Source organism: Gossypium hirsutum, chromosome A03 (assembly GCF_007990345.1).
Source record: "Gossypium hirsutum isolate 1008001.06 chromosome A03, Gossypium_hirsutum_v2.1, whole genome shotgun sequence".
Classification (NCBI taxonomy): domain Eukaryota; kingdom Viridiplantae; phylum Streptophyta; class Magnoliopsida; order Malvales; family Malvaceae; genus Gossypium; species Gossypium hirsutum.
In genome coordinates this window covers 112,277,604-112,294,261 of record NC_053426.1, presented here as the reverse complement: position 1 = coordinate 112,294,261, position 16,658 = coordinate 112,277,604, and the positions used below count along the sequence as shown (strand labels likewise).

At 33.0% G+C, this 16,658-nt stretch overlaps 3 protein-coding genes across 6 annotated transcripts; 1 reads left to right on the top strand and 2 right to left on the bottom strand.

Moving 5' to 3' along the window:
- Positions 1–687: 687 nt before the first annotated feature.
- LOC107927946 (uncharacterized) lies at positions 688–4,484 on the bottom strand. Of its 3 annotated transcripts, none has more exons than XM_016859082.2 (3): positions 4,314–4,484; positions 1,526–4,154; positions 688–1,166 (listed from the first exon to the last, which is right to left on the bottom strand). In XM_016859082.2, the coding sequence occupies exons 1-2, from the start codon at positions 4,417–4,419 to the stop codon at positions 1,549–1,551; spliced, it is 2,712 nt and encodes a 903-aa protein (XP_016714571.2). In that variant the 5' UTR covers positions 4,420–4,484; the 3' UTR covers positions 688–1,166; positions 1,526–1,548. The 3 variants fall into 3 exon arrangements, with proteins under 3 accessions (XP_016714571.2, XP_016714572.2, XP_016714570.2); XM_016859083.2 differs by having other exon boundaries at positions 688–1,157; XM_016859081.2 differs by having other exon boundaries at positions 688–1,169; positions 4,314–4,481.
- A 3,216-nt stretch (positions 4,485–7,700) lies between these two features.
- On the top strand, positions 7,701–9,848 carry LOC121222346 (amidophosphoribosyltransferase 2, chloroplastic). Its single transcript, XM_041102937.1, has one exon. It carries the CDS (start codon positions 8,289–8,291, stop codon positions 9,579–9,581), a length of 1,293 nt encoding a protein of 430 aa, XP_040958871.1. The 5' UTR covers positions 7,701–8,288; the 3' UTR covers positions 9,582–9,848.
- Positions 9,849–11,006: 1,158 nt separating this feature from the next.
- LOC121222343 (bZIP transcription factor 29) lies at positions 11,007–13,964 on the bottom strand. Of its 2 annotated transcripts, none has more exons than XM_041102933.1 (5): positions 13,529–13,964; positions 12,159–13,404; positions 11,945–12,077; positions 11,777–11,861; positions 11,007–11,567 (listed from the first exon to the last, which is right to left on the bottom strand). In XM_041102933.1, the coding sequence occupies exons 2-5, from the start codon at positions 13,397–13,399 to the stop codon at positions 11,368–11,370; spliced, it is 1,659 nt and encodes a 552-aa protein (XP_040958867.1). In that variant the 5' UTR covers positions 13,400–13,404; positions 13,529–13,964; the 3' UTR covers positions 11,007–11,367. The 2 variants fall into 2 exon arrangements, with proteins under 2 accessions (XP_040958867.1, XP_040958866.1); XM_041102932.1 differs by having other exon boundaries at positions 13,562–13,783.
- Positions 13,965–16,658: the final 2,694 nt, after the last annotated feature.

Sequence of the window (16,658 nt, the reverse complement as noted above, 5' to 3'; positions counted from 1 at the left end):
TATTTTCAATATTCGAAAGCCACATTTGGCTACTTGGGCGATTATCAGTCACAGAAAGAAACTGCAATGCTTGACCACAGGTAAAAGCACTATGAAGGTCCTTATACTAGGAGTTAGATTACATTTTATCCCTTTACTAAAAAAATGGACAAATTAATCCCTATATGCAAATTGTTCCTTTCTGTTAAAATTTTCATCCATTTTTATTATTAAAACTAGCATGATAACGAAATAACTGGACAATTACATGTGGCGTGCCACGTGTACCTTATACTGATGTACAAAGACATGTTTTAACTGTAAAAATGGATGTAATCTTTAATAAAAGGACCGGTTTGCTCTCTGATCTAAGATACATGGACTAATTTGCCCATTTTTAGTAGAGGGGGCGAAATGAAATCTGACCCTTAGTACAAGGGCCTCCATAATACTTTTACCCTTGACGTCCCCATCTTTTACAACTATTGGTAAGCTTAATAGTCAAAACCTTAGTTAAAAGATGATAGGGTGCTTCCCTCAAGTATATGCATATAGCAGCCTTCCTAAACATGTTTATGGACTTAGTCATGCAAAATCAGAACAGAAATGGCTGAAAGCCATGCAAGCTGACCCGCAGCTTCCAATGTGAATCACATGCTACATCTACGGTGAGTGAAACTCGTAACTCACCTGCTAAAGGCTCAACAATACTTAAACGTCATCAAATATATTCCATCTTCCCTATAAAAGAATTCATATAGCTTAGAAAGATAATGGTACAAGGTATACATCCAGGAGTTTGAGCTTTACAAGTTTGTCTGCTTTAAACCATAAACTAAGAAGACCATCAACCGAACTCTAATAACCCCGTAAGTAGGGTTAAAAAAACCAAAATTTGAGCTATAAATGAAAAAGATAATAAAAAAGCAATACAACCCAAGGGAAGAAGGTAATGCATCCCAAGGAAACAGCTTGTTCGAAGACGAATATTTATACTCCACAGACATAAACTAAGAAGAACACAATGAACCTCTAATGACACATAAGTAGGGTTAAAAAGAAAGAGCCGGAGACGATAAATGAAAAATAAAAAGGCAATGCAACCTGAGGGAAGAAGATGCTGCATCCAAGAAGACTGTGGATAATGCTCATGCCGACAATTTTTCAATCTGCTGTAGCTGCGCAAACTCCTATCAAGAAAACAAAAATCAGTACCATAGCCAAAGCATACTCAAAAAAGAACAAATATCAGTACCTTATGTATTCTGCTGATATGTAAATTTATTATCGGTTGAACATTATTGGGAAATTGTCTTTCCAATTTTACATTTACCCTCTGAGTGATGATTAACATAAGTCAGATAATCAGGGTGAAACAACTTATCAAATCACACAAATCACTAAAATTTCATAGCAGTCATAATTTATCCTAATCAATAAAGACATGTTTTGACATACAATGTTTGGCTAAATCAAAGAAAAAACACATGCATTATTCTAATTGTAAATAAAAATGAAAAAAAAAAAAGGATAATGAGTAAAGTACATCTTGATGCTAATGGCTATGGACTACTTGCAAGCAGATCTCATTGCTTTTAGCTCTTCAACCAGTTTCTCAAGCCTGCTAATCCGAGCTTCAAGTGTTAATCCCGGTATGTCAACTGCATAGCAACTGCACTCTCCTTCAACACCATTGATGCTTAGCATTTCGGGAACTGGTTGTTCTGGCAGGCCATCCTCTGCATCTTTAACTGTTTGTTCTGATTCTCCCATCACAATTTCCTCCTGCACTATCTTTGGTTCTCTCTGATCCTTGTAGGGACCTTCAAAAGATTCCCCTATTCTTAGCACAGATTCATCCTCGATAACCTTTTCAGCCAATATTGCTAATGGCTCCAAATATTTAACAACCTCGTCATCTGCAATTGTAGATGAAAGACCTTGAGAATGGCCTGATGGGTTTCCATCATCATCAGAATCTTTAGTTTTGACCTTACGACTCTTCTTGCAAGATCTCATCATTTCTGCTATAGTTGGATTATTATCCTCAAGACAATCCTCTGCTTCCTTTCCATCAAACTTCCGCACGGAACAAATAGGATCATCGGCACTGGGTCCCTTCTTCCTTTCAACAGTGCTGGGTAATTTTATTGCATTTGCTAAAGGTAAAACCTGATGGGCAGAATCGCTGCTACCTTCCTCCTTGTCTTTCACAACCAATGCTGGTTTTTTGGAGCTTCCAGAAGCAAATCTAGAAGAGGCAGACACAGGAGTATCTTCCTTCATTCCTTTAGATCTCACTGCGGATTTTTTCATGTGTTTTTTACTGAAACCGGGAGAAGCAGAATCTTTCTCATCTTTGTCCTTTCTTTTCAAAGTTTGAACTGATTCTTTGGAACTTCCCAAAGGAACATTGGGAGAAGTAGATCCCTCCTTGACTTCTTTCTTTCTTTTCAGATTCTTGGCTGATTTCATAGAGTTCCTTCTGCAAGAGCCGGACATAGAATCATTGTTGCTCACTTGCTTTTCTTCTAAAATCTGGGATACACTCTTTGATTTCTTAAGAGGAAAACAAGAGAGAGAACCACTAGCATTAGTAGTCTTGTTGATATTGTCTCCTTGTTTCTTTGAGCTCTTCGTGGAGCAATTAGGAGAAACCGACGGATCATTAGCTTCAGTCTTTCCAGGGAAACTCTCTATTTTCTGATGAAAGCCAAGGCAACCAGAAGAACTTTTCTCTTGTTTCTTTCCTTTAGGCTTCTTTGCTGATTTCTTCAACCCCTTAGCTGTTCCTTTGCTCTCCGATACCGACTTGTTCCACCATTGCAAGTAGCGTGCCGTAACACCAGCTTTATATAGCCGAGAAGGAATGTATAATTTTACACCAGTGAGTGATTCACAGTAATTGAGCCAGGCAAGCTCAGGAGTCTGATCTTTTGATTGAGGAACACAACTGGGAATATCTTGATCTATTCCAAATTGCCTCGCTACTCGATGGGGAAGGTACTGTTCTATGCAATCAAGCCCCACTAGCTCACTGGCCTTCAAACAACGAACAAAGGACTCTAGCTCTTTATCGAGACGTGCAGTAGTCCATATACAAAATTCATTCTCCCTATAAAACTTAGGTTGTTTCCAGTTATCAATCTGCATCGTATAAGGCCGCCATTCAAAACTTCCATTAGCTAACTCTAGAGCTAACCTCACATTCTCAACCTTGCAACTCACATCGTGCCATTGAACCAACCTTGGCTCACCTTTTGCTATCGGATTCGGTTTGGGTCTTAACTCAGCAAATCTCTCCCAAGCCCAAACCTGAACTAATTGAAATGGTGACCAAAGGGTAAGCTTAAACACCTCTTCTTTCCCCATTTTAGTTGAAGCGGTAATAGCATCTTTCAACAAACACAAATCTCTATAAATACTAGCAAGTACAGCAGGTGCTAACGCAAGCCTTGTCCCTCTAGCTAAATGTACTGCAATGGGGAAAACATGTTCCCTAATCGTTTCGTGTGCATTAGTGAAAACATACCTCGAAAGCCAAAAGGCAAGAAACGCTTCATGCTCGATTTCATTGCCACTGTCCATGAACCTCTGCATCCATAAACGAGGGCAAGCCTTTTTAGCTTTGCTTCTCACAATTTCGATCCTTGCACTCTTTAAATTCTCTTCGGCTTCCTTCGATTCTTCAGCTTCGAGTGGGGTGAAAACAGGGGAACCCAGAACAGAAAACCCCCCAAGGATCATCATATCTTCAAGTGTAACACTAGCTTCTCCCCAAGAAAACAAGAAACTTTTAGTCCCACAATACCATTTCTCAGCTAAACCAAGAACTAAATCACTGTTTCTCTTAATCTGATAAGTTGAATTCACGATGGCTTCATAGATACCAGCTTTCTTCCAAGTTGATTCATGTAAAACAACCATCTTTTCAACCCATGCCGACCAATTACTTGCCCTGCATCTCCACCCATGGAAACTGATACTTAAAGGCAGATCTTTAGGTTCAATTGAAGAAACACGTTGTGAAGGAAGCTTAGGAAGTGGGGTTTCAAGGGAACTTGAAATAGGTTTGAGGAAATGAGCTGTTCTTAAACAAGGGTTTTTGTTTTCGTTTTCGCTAGCGGGTGAAACCATGAGCTCTTCCCTTACTTCAACTAAGCTTGTTTCTGGTTCTTCCATGGTTGAATTCATATCAGAAAATTTTGCAAAAAAAAAAAGAATGGTGCACTTTAGGTGTTCGACGGATTGTCAAAATCACATGCAGATAAAAAAAATTCAAAACAATGGAACGTTTAACACGGTACCGAAACAAAAGAGTGAAAAGAAATTACGGAAAGGAGAGGTTCGTGGCGGTGTAAGGACCATGAGGCGGCGCCGCCATCGTTTTGCTTTGATCTGCTTGAATGTTTGAGAATTTGGGCGACGGAGAGACTGCATTGACGGACCTTAAAAGAAAAAAAAAAAAACACCGATCTCTACGAAACGAAACCGAAGCTTTTTTCACTCTTGAGGTTTTAATCCTCTGCGGTTGTTTCTAGTTTTTATGTTGGTTTAATTTTACTTCTAATCCCGTAGATTTAAAATTTAATTTCTCTTTTACCTTTTAATATTATTTTTTTAATATCTAAGATTTAATTAATAAGATTATGGGTCGAGTAAGGCCAAGTCAACCTAAATTTTATGTACGTTTTTTAGACCCAACCCATATTAATTTTTTTATATTATTTTACCTAAACTTTTTTATTTTTTGGATGGACCTTTAGGCCTCGATGGGTGATCTGGGCCAAAAATCTTACTCGATGCCTGATTCGTTTAGAAAATGAATCTTACTTTTTATCCAAATCTACTTTTTGGGTGTGCATTCGAACTTAGATGAGTAGCCTGACTTATGATCAAGTCTAATTATAAAAAAATTTATTTATTATCTCATCAATTTTATCATATTATTAAAATTTAATTAAATAAAGAAAGACACTTTCAATAATTATAAGATTTATGCTAATTATAATATTTAATTTAATTGACATCTTTATTATTACATCAACTCGAAAATAGTTGATTTGAATGTACTCGAGTGTCTAATATCATTCAATTTAAATAATTTAAGAATTATATAAAATATATGAAACTTAATTAAATTTTATAAAAATATTTTTTAAAATGATTCGTATTAGATATTGAATAAAAATATATTTATAAAAATGAAAAATAATATTTTTTTAAAAATTTATAATTACAATTACAAATATAAAAATAATAATATATCTTATCAAATATTATCCTCGATAAATCCAAAGCCAACCAAGTAATTGTAAGAAGGTTAAATTTTTTATTAGTCCTTATATTTTACAAAAATTAAATATTTAGTCTCTATATTTAAATTTGATCAATTTCAGTCTTTATACTTTTCGAATTTTAAAATTTTAGTTTCAACCCAAACAGTAACAACTAAGTTTGCTTGTTTAAATTTAATTACTAGTTTTGTAATATGCATACAATTATAAATTTAGTCCAAATTTTTCAATTGGAACATTCAAAGCCGCAAATTTTGAATTCAATCTTGACGCAAACGATAATTGTTAATCCATTAATTGATCTTTTAGCTAGTAATAAGTGGAAATAACAAATTGACATGACATCACACATATGATAATATGTTTGGCGTAATAAATTTTAAAAATAACAAACTCAATTTAATGAATTTAACAGATATCATTTGGTGAGTCCAAAAATTTTAAAATTTAAAGAGTAAGAAGATTAAAAATATCAAATTAAAATACAGGAACTAAATATAAATACGGGAACTAAGGACAACTTAGATGCTATTTATGCAATGTGTGAGTTGAATATAAGATATTAAAATTACTTTTTTTAACAATTTCAAGGCTTTATTTGCAATTATTCAATAATTATAACACCTATATTTTGGTATAAAGCTATTTGACAGGAAAACATGATTTATTAATTTAACATTCCATTTATGAAAATAAAAAAAAGGGAAATAAATTACTGCCCATAGTAAGATTACTTAATTTTATTGAAGTTACAATTATATTAATAAAACTAAATTATTAATAATTAATTTATCAACTAACTATAAAAATATCACGAATGTTCTTATACTTAAAAAAATAGATAAATTAATCTCTATACGTTAAATCAAAGAGTAAATTAGTCTTTTTTGTTAAAAATTATCCATTTCTACCGTTAAATTTTGGTATAGCCTGACGTACATAAATTTAATTTACTCTTTTTTTAGTAGAGAAGGCAAAATGCTATGTGACACTTTCATGGTACTTTTATCATGAACCAACATAAATCTATAAATCTAAAAAATGTGATGTCAGAGTTCCCAATGCCTCCACATTGTCATTGAAACTAATGTTTAAGTGACAATTAAAATTTTATTTTAATTCAAGATTTTTCGTCGTGAAAGTCTGTTTAGATTTAATCCTTACATTTTTATTTTTAAGAATTTAGTCTCTCTATTTTTCATATTTTCAAATTCAACTTCAATTGTTAACGTAATTTTTTCTGTTAATCTTACTACTGTGAAATTATGACATAAAATAAAATACTCATTAAGTAGTTATATAGCTAAAATAAAGTTGAATCTACAGGGACTGACTATCTAATTTCGCCTTTTTCCGTGACCAGAATCGTTGTTGCGGTCAAAGTCGTGCCCATGGCTTGTGTGTAGCAATGTTAAAAGAAAAATAAGGGGTTTAAATTGATTAAGATAATAAAATAATGAAATACGAAATATAATAAAATAAAATAAAACAGATTTGAAATTGCAAAAAAAAAAATAGATGGGTAAAAGTAAAAGAGTTGAAATATCATAATAGAGTATGACGCAAGAATGGAAAAAAATAAAGAATCTATTAAACCCGAAAGGCCAAGTGTGTGTTTAATTGATTGTAGCACTAGGCATTCATACACGCTTCTAGTGCTAAATTTTAATTAGATTTTTCTTAAATATTATCACTAAATAAATTAAAGTTTAAAAATTAAATTTAAACTTAAACTAATTACAAAGTTTTAACAATATTAAAAAACTGTTTAATATTTATCCAGCCACTTTAAAAAAAATCTTCAACCTTTTAATCTTTATCCAGTTATTTTTATATCTTCAATCTTTCAATTAAGTCCTCCTATTTACTTTTTGTTTCAATTTAGCCCCTCTTTATAAGAGTTTAAATTTAACACACCAACTTCACTCCTGATAAGAAAAACTCAAATTTAATAGTATTTATCCGATAATTAGCCATAATTCGTCATTTTGAATCAATTTAATTCTCAATCTTCAAAAATTAATCAATTTTCTTTTATTTAGACAAAAAAAATTTGACTGGCAATGAAACCAACATGGTATCTTGCTTAGCATTTCATGTATAGTTGAATGTTGACGTGGATAATAATTTTTATGAACTTATTTTTGGAAAGTTTAGAAATTTTTAATATACTTTTCTGAATTTTTATGTAATACACGTGGATTATCACATGGGTTAAAATGTTATCGTCTTTAAAATTTTAACATTTCAATAAAAATTTCCAATAAAATAAAAGTAAATTGTTTAAAATTTGAAGGTCAATATCAAAATAATTGGAAAAACTTCAAAGCAAAAATAATAAAAGAGATCTACATTAGGGACTAAATTTGTTATTATACCAAATTTAAATTCTCACATATCTCTTTTTACGAGAATCTCGTGGCGAGTAAGCCACCTCACATCTTCCTTTGATTCTTCTCTCCAAAAACCTAGAGAGAGAAAACAGGGCCTCTTACCCCCTCTCTCTCTACCTTTAAAATCCAATTCCTTTTCCTCCCTCGAACTGTGTTTTACATCCATGGCTGCCTCCACCATCAACCTCTCTCCTTTATCATCACATCTATCAAAACCCATCACCAACAAACCCCCTTTTATCTCTTCCCCCAAACCCTACTAAACCCCCTTTCTTTCCGTCTCAAATCTCTTTTCCGTACCCACAAACCTCACTGCACCGTCTCCTCCAAAAACCCCATCGCTGACTTCTTTCCGGCAAACAAACCCGACCCAGAACCCAGTTTTATCCCTTCTTTCATCGACGATGACAAGCCCCGTGAAGAATGCGGCGTTGTGGGCATATTCGGTGACCCAGAAGCCTCACGTCTCTGTTATTTAGCCCTCCATGCCCTTCAACATCGTGGACAAGAAGGTGCTGGTATTGTAGCAGTGAATAATAATGTTCTTCAATCGGTCACCGGTGTGGGTTTAGTTTCCGATGTGTTTAATGAAACCAAACTTAGTCAATTACCTGGTGAAATGGCAATCGGACATGTAAGATATTCAACCGCCGGTTCATCAATGTTAAAAAATGTACAACCTTTTGTAGCTGGTTACAGGTTTGGTTCTGTTGGTGTTGCACATAATGGGAATTTAGTGAATTATAGAACTTTAAGAGCTATGCTTGAAGATAATGGTTCGATTTTTAATACTAGTTCGGATACTGAAGTTGTTCTTCATTTAATTGCTATTTCAAAAGCTAGGCCATTTTTTTTAAGAATTGTTGATGCTTGTGAAAAGCTTGAAGGTGCTTATTCAATGGTGTTTGTAACTGAAGATAAACTTGTTGCTGTACGTGATCCTTATGGATTTAGGCCTTTAGTTATGGGAAGGAGAACCAATGGTGCCGTTGTGTTTGCTTCCGAGACGTGTGCACTCGATTTAATCGAAGCTACGTATGAACGAGAAGTGAATCCCGGTGAAGTTCTTGTTGTTGATAAAAAAGATGGTGTTCAATCACTCTGCTTGTTGCCTCACCCTGAACCAAAGCAATGTATTTTCGAGCATATTTACTTTGCTTTGCCGAATTCGGTTGTGTTCGGACGGTCTGTTTACGAGTCTCGACATGTTTTCGGTGAAATACTTGCTACCGAAGCTCCGGTTGATTGTGATGTTGTTATTGCAGTGCCGGATTCTGGTGTGGTAGCTGCTCTTGGTTATGCAGCTAAAGCAGGGGTTCCGTTTCAACAAGGGTTGATTCGGTCTCATTACGTTGGAAGAACGTTTATCGAGCCTTCGCAAAAGATTAGAGATTTCGGGGTTAAGCTTAAGCTTTCCCCGGTTCGTGGTGTGTTGGACGGTAAAAGGGTTGTGGTTGTTGACGACTCGATTGTTCGTGGAACCACGTCTTCAAAAATCGTTAGGTTGATTAAGGAAGCAGGGGCTAAGGAAGTTCATATGAGGATTGCTAGCCCACCGATTATCGGTTCTTGCTATTACGGAGTGGATACGCCGAGCGCGGAGGAATTGATATCGAACCGAATGAGTGTTGAGGAGATCCGAGAGTTCATTGGATGTGATTCCCTTGCATTCCTCCCATTCGATAGCTTGCAGAAAATGTTGGCTAGCGATTCTCAGAAGTTCTGTTACGCTTGCTTCTCCGGTAAGTATCCTGTTATGCCGAAGGAGGTTAAAGTGAAAAAAGTAGGTGATTTCTTGGATGATGGATTGAATGGACCTATGGATTCCATCGATGGAGGTTGGGTTAGAGGTCCAAAAAATATCGATGTTGAGAAAGAAATCGATCCGTTGTATCAACAGAGTAAGATTTAGGGTTTAGGGTTTAACTCGTTTTGATAATTTCTGTGTTGGTCAGTGATTTTTTTAGGGTTCTTCACTTCTTCTACCACATGAAAGCTTTATACAATTTTGTCCCCATTATTTTCTTTTTGCAAAAAAACTAGTCTCCATTTTATATATGTTGGGTTTTGATTTCTTTTTGCTTGTAAACAATAGACAAATAGATGAAATCATATTATTACAGGGATTTTGTTGTAATTATTGACAATTATTTCTTGCAAGCTTTTATGTTTCTTTTTATATATTTTCTTTTGATTATGGGAGTTTAAGAACTTCACAATTAATTGCTAAATTATGTTATTAGTCCTTTTATTATACATATGTTGTGAATTTAACCTTTGATTATTTTTCTAGTTTTGAAATTTCTATTTTAATCACAAAATCTGTTAAATTTTGTTACTGTAAAATCGTGTAATGCTATATTAATTTGCTAATTTTATATATTATTCAAAAAATTAATTAATAGATTTAATAATAGTTATTAGTATTTCAAAAAATACAATCGGAAGCATAAACTAAACCTATATCAATACAAAAGTAATAGTGAAATTTAACCAAATAAATTTAGTTAAAATTTAGTTGTTAACATTTGGATCCGAACTAAAAATAACTAAATCCATAACTTAAGCACTAACATAACATACGTAATAATATCATAATTTGGATAAAAGTGCCATGAGTCTTTATACTAAAAATCTGATTAAATTTTATCTTTTTTGCTCAATAAATAGATAAATTAGTCCTAAATATTAGACCAAAAATAAATTAATCTTTTTAAAATTCCATCTATTTATACAATTAAAAATTTGTCTCTATACACAAGAATAAAAAACATGCGACAATTTTTAATAGTAAAAATAAATTAAATTAATAATAAAAAACCAATTTACTGATGATTTAAGGTACAAAAATTAATTTGTCCATTTTTGAATATAGGGTCCTATACGGTACTTTTACCCCGTTTAATTCAGTTTAACAAGCCATTAATCTAAGCCATGCATGATATCCGATGTTTCCATAATCGTACTAATGGTCAATTCAACCAAACAGCAATTATTGTACCGTTTGAGGTTTTTCAATTACGCAGCATATTACAATTTTTGTTAAAACAGTACTATTTAATCGCAACAATTATTACAACAACCGTAATGTTTTATTAAACCCAAAACAATCTAAACTCAAAATCACTCAAACAAATATTCCAAAATGACTTAAATGTAAACCAATCAAAACATGAAATTATTTAAAATTGTAATGACCCGACCCAAAAAATCTAAAGCCGAACCAATAAAAAACTGAATTTTCATTATGCATTTTATAATTTTTAAAAATTCTAATTAAACCCCCCAAAATTTTTGAAAATTTTAAGCAAACCCCAAAGCTTAAATGGCAACAATCTGAAATGAAATATAAATATACTCAATTAATAGAAACAAACAAAGAGAGAGCCAATATTTTGTGTTGTCAATGCAACAAATCATGTCAAACTTGATGCTTACATTCCAATATAGTTTATCTACCATAAATAAGTAAAAAAACTATAGCTATATATGATATTTAATTGTTTAAGCTATATATATATTACTTTATTCCGTGATCCGAGATGGATACCTGAGGCAGGTTGAACCATGATTTTACCACGACCGTGAAACTCGTCAAACTTGGAAATCAGAAACCAATGAATGGATGCAGATGAAGTTATGAAATAATGAGGCATAAGGTGATTTTTTCAAATCTTACGAATGCCGGGACTCGGGAGCTACTGATTCGACTCGGATTTTGCAGCTGTGTTCCCGTTCTGCTGTTGCTGGTGGAACTGTTGCTGGTGTAGCTGGAACATCTGGCGGCTAATGGGAAGCTGCTGCGAGACCATGCCTTTGGATGGATCAGAATCGCCACCTAGTTCTTGAGTAGCAAGCTTTAATCGACGGACTTCCGCGGTTAATGTTTCGTTTAGAGCTGTGTCCAAAAAGCAACACAATAAGACAAGGAACGAGTTAAGAACAATCATGTTTTCCCGTGTACGAGACTTCGTAAACAGTGGGAGCAGACTTGGATTTGTTTTACTAGATGTGTATCGATACTACTACAATCCGAAAGTAGCATGCAATCTAAAACAAGTTAAAAGATACAAACAGTAGAGCATGCTAATGAAAATTCGATTATACCGTCACGGAGTTGTGCCTGTTGTTCCATGGATTGAATACGAAACTTCAACTCGTTGTTCTGATTGCTAAGCCCAACGGAATCTCTCTGCATCGATTTAAAGTTCAAGGATGAGAAACAGGAAAGTATGGAATATATCCTATAACATTAAAAAGCTCTAAATCTTCAACCTGTAGAAGTGTTAATTGAGCCGATAATGTGGTAGCTTCAGTTTGCAGGGTCTGAACCTTGTGCTCCAACTCGGAAATGTACCGCATCTTCCTTTCTTTGGAACGAGCAGCTGATTGACGATTAGCCAAAATCCTTCAAAAGAAACAACTGATAAGTTAATTGGCAATGCTTTAGTACAGTCGAAAAAAGATATTAAATCAAGCAATACAATACCTCTTTGCACGCTTTGGATCAGTCATTGCGATTTCTGCGAGCTTCTCGTTTGCCATAATTTTCTTCAGTTCAGCTTCACTGAACTCACCGTTTCCGAGCTCCAAACTAAAGGCAGCAGAATTCCCATCAATTGAATTGCTTGGTGAGAGTTGTCCAGGACGAGATCCGGGTGAAGGAGGTAGTTTTGGTGATTCGTCACCAAAGTTCAACTTCCCCATAAAACTATCCATCGAAACACTTCGATAATGTCTCGAAGTAGGAGCAATGTCACCCCCTGCACTCCTTTTGTTCCCTTCTCTTTTCTCAGTTGAATAAACTCCGCCTCGTGTCACACTATTCCCGCTCTCGTTCGCACTGCTTTCCGCTTCATTGTCACTACTATCGCCACCGTTGGTCTTTGTTCCACTCGCTCGGCTATCTAAATCTTCGTGATTCTCGTTATTGTTGTTCTTATCCTCGGAAGAATTCAATGCATCGATGTTATCCAAATTCATATATGCCGAAAACAAATCATCCATTACTTCCCCTTCCGATTTCCTCTCACCCATTCCTTCAACGTTACCATCAATACCTCTTTCCCAACTCGTTTCCTTTTTAACCAACTGAACTGGCCTAGGCACACCCGAATTCTCAAAACCGCTGCCCCTTACCGGTGGGGTTACCGTATTAAACCCGAAAGGAATATCACTATTGGACCGCCTATGTGATTTTCGTGGTGGCAAACTTTCTCCAACCCGAGGAGAACTCGCCTTTGGAAAAGGCGAGGGCGGTAACAACGAATGCGAATCTTCCATACACACATCGTTCGAAATTTGGCTCACCGGCGCAGGACTCAACGGCGGCAACGAATCGAACGAAAAGAACGACGAAGGTTGTGACAAAGACCGAGAATGAGTCGGTCCGAGACTAAAACCCTGAGAAGAACCCATTTGATGGCTCGATGGACGAGACACAGGGATCTGTGAATAAGGCGAAACGGGTGGGATCTGGTTAGGGTGTGAAGGAGGAATACCAACTCTTTTATTACCATCACCACCGCCGCCACCTCCACCACCGCCGCCGTTAAAGTTTTGTCCAAAATGAGAGAAATGCCTAACAGCCCTGATTTGATTAGGGTTCAATTGAGGTATTTCAAGACGATTCATTGATAAAACTTGTTTAGGAATCGAAGAAGATGATGTTCCAAATGAAGATTGAATCCTTTGCATCAAATCAGTATTACCTTCTTCACTATCTCCCATTTTTCCTTAACAAAAAAAAAACAATTTAAGCTTAACCCAATTGAATTAAAGCCATAAACAACAACATACTAAAATTAAACCCAGATAAAGAAACAAAAACAACATTTTGTAGTGTTTTTCTTTAAGTACCTTAAAAACAAAGAACAAGTGCTATACTGCTACCTTTCTCACGCACATATACACAAACACTTTACCACCTTCTTAGAGGATAGAATCATCAAAAATGGTGAAATAAAGAGGTTATTGGGATTGTGTTTCTTGCTCTAGAAACTTTGACAAAAAGAAGAAAAGGATGCTTTTTTGTTTGTTCTTTTTTCTTCACTGTTGAAAAACGAAATACCCCTTTTTAGGGAGGGGATTTTTTATTTTTTATTTTGGAAAAAATAAAGATTGGATTTCATGAGATGCACGTAATCTAATTTCTACGCGTGAAATTTGCATTTGGGATTTGAATTTCAATTTGATTCCGACTGCATTTCGCAAAATTTTCTAATCCCCTTTGTCTCCGCAGCTTATTTAGCATTTTTGTTTTCCTCTCTCAGTCAAAGTCCTAAATCCTAATACCAACATTAGAGGCAGCAACTATATGAATCCATCAGACAATTTTGAGATCTCAAGTTTGAACATTTTTTTTTATAATTTTATTACAAATTTTGGTAATTTCTGTTTTTTTAACTGAATATCTATTCATAACTTCTTCTCAATCAATAAATAAAATGATAATACTTTTTAATACACTCAAACTCATGTTTTCTTATATCGACAACAATATCCATAATAATTAATTTAAGACTCAATCAGTCAAGTTTGAACCTTTTTATTTATTGATAAATGGTTGAAAAATAGTGAAAATGAAATTTTCTCATAAAAATATGTAAATTTTTTGTAATAAGAGTCTGACTGTATTTTGTCCTATTCAATCAAAAAATTTATAAATTAGCCCTTATATGTTAAACTAAGAGTGTATTAATATTTTCTATTAAAATTTTCATCTATTTGTATTATTAAATATTGGTGCGACTGAGAGAATAACCAGACATTCCATGTATACCTCATGTTGATGTACAATGACAAATTTTTAATAATAAAAATAGATGAAAATTTTAATAAAATGATCAGTTTGCTCTTTTAACTAACACATAATGACTAATTTACTAATTTTTTAATAAAGGGACAAAATATAATCTGATTCTAAATCACATCATTTTTATTTTTAAAATATTATTTAAATAAAAATATTTATTTTATATTGTAAAAATAAAAAATAATTCTAATTAATTAAATAAACCCAATTTGAAACCTTGTGGTTTGCATCGATTTTTGTTTTTTTTTTCTCTTGTTTGAACCCTGACCAACATTGTATTTTACAAATAAGAGACTAAGTAACGTAAATGTCAAATTGTGATTTTTGCTCTTTACTATACTCAATTTTAGAATTTAGTCCTTTTTATTTTTTTAGAGTGATCCATGTAATATGACATAATTAGATCATAGTCCTCCAACACTTTAATCATCATAATTTGACCAAAATTTTATAAGTATTCAAATACAAATCTTATAATTATTAGATATCATTTTTAATAACAATTACACAAATCAATTGGATTAGGATTTTATCAGTTGTTTTTAAATGAAATCGTATATATTAACCATAAGTTTTAATTTTTGTTTTTTATAGAAAATAACATTAAGCGAGTACATCAAATCCAATCAAACTCATGCAGAGAGAGTATTATCCGACAATAAAACGTCTTGAATTGACGAAGGGGGTCTTCAAATAAAATTAAATTCAAGGACTATTAGACTCATACTTGACCATTCGATTAGTAAGTGCATTTTGACTTCTCAAAATGTGACGAATCCGTATCCTGCAGTCACTGTTGATGAAGCTGTAAATTAAACATAGCTCAACTAAGCTACTATTGATGGTACAACCCACTAATAAACACTCAACAAGCATAGATTTTAATATTAATTTTTATTATATTTTTTTATCATTTTTAGTATTAATCATTTGTGGCAGTAAATCTTTATATATTTCTAAATTAGCATATTTTTTTAATATTTATTTCTTGAGATGACTAAAATGTTAACATAATATTTACACGGTGCATATTGATCTTCTACTATATTTATTATTTTTTCCATTCTTATAATTATTTCTTTTTTTTTTTGTGTGAATTATAATAGAAGGGTAAAGCTCTAATAGCAACACACTAGTGCGGTTCGAACCCATGTCACACCTTGGGCAGTGAACGCTCTGACCATTAAGCCAACACACGAGTCTCTAGTTAATTCCTTACTTTGATTTATAAGATAAAAAACAATTATAATTTCCAAAAAAAATTGATAACGTGCCTAATTTATTGGAATTTAATGAAAAAGAAAAAGATTTTAAATCCCTTAAAATATTTTGTTAAGGTTGAGAAAAATCGAAAATATTTTATAATATATTATAATTTTTAATTAATCAAAATAATTGAAAATTGTTATGTTTTTTTATTTAAAAAAACCAATCACATGATTAATTTATACAAATATTTAAAAAAAACCATTTAATTTTGTAATTTCTTTAAATTTCAATTCAAGTTAATTTCTATTTGACCAAATTGCACACAAAATCACAGCAAAAACAAGCAATGCATGCACGTTTTGCAATGTCAAATTATTAGATGAGATAATGCAATGAACTTGCGTTACAATTAATGGGTGCTTATAAGCTATCTCGCAAAAGAAAATAATATTATCCTTATCATCATTATCCGATATTTATTTTATATTAAATTAGAAAAAAATTAAATATTATTTTTCACCGGTTGAGTCTTAATTCAATTAGCATGGGTATTATTGTCAACGTAGGACATGAGTTCTAGTGTGCTGAAACACATTATCTTCTTACTCACGGGTTGAAGAAGAACTACAGATAATTTTAGGCATTATGTCAAAAAATATATATAATTATTAAAAAAATTAAATTTTTTTTTTAATTTTAAACAAATTGAAATATGAATACATAATTTATCCTAATACAAGACAAGACATGTTTTCGGGACCAACCATAATTCAACTATAATTTTTTTAATCTGAAATATTTTATCATTATATTAATTTATAAATTAATAATTTATAATGATATAATTTTACTATTTTTGAGGTTGTGTTTGCCTTTATTACAAGAAAAGAAAGTAAAAATATCTCTCCAAATCCTATCAACTTCGATATTCAGCAAATTTGAATAGTTTAATCTTTGTCAAATTTA

Excerpts from the sequence above, each read along its gene's own strand:
- LOC121222343 (XM_041102933.1), bottom strand. The coding sequence starts at position 13,399 with ATGGGAGATAGTGAAGAAGGTAATACTGATTTGATGCAAAGGATTCAA. Across the intron at positions 11,862-11,944 it reads CTCAATTAACACTTCTACAG|AGAGATTCCGTTGGGCTTAG; the intron begins GTTGAAGATTTA and ends AAATCGATGCAG. Across the intron at positions 11,568-11,776 it reads ACAGGCACAACTCCGTGACG|CTCTAAACGAAACATTAACC; the intron begins GTATAATCGAAT and ends TTTTGGACACAG.
- LOC107927946 (XM_016859082.2), bottom strand. The coding sequence starts at position 4,419 with ATGCAGTCTCTCCGTCGCCCAAATTCTCAAACATTCAAGCAGATCAAA. Across the intron at positions 4,155-4,313 it reads GCCACGAACCTCTCCTTTCC|AACCAGAAACAAGCTTAGTT; the intron begins GTAATTTCTTTT and ends CAACCATGGAAG.
- LOC121222346 (XM_041102937.1), top strand. The coding sequence starts at position 8,289 with ATGGCAATCGGACATGTAAGATATTCAACCGCCGGTTCATCAATGTTA.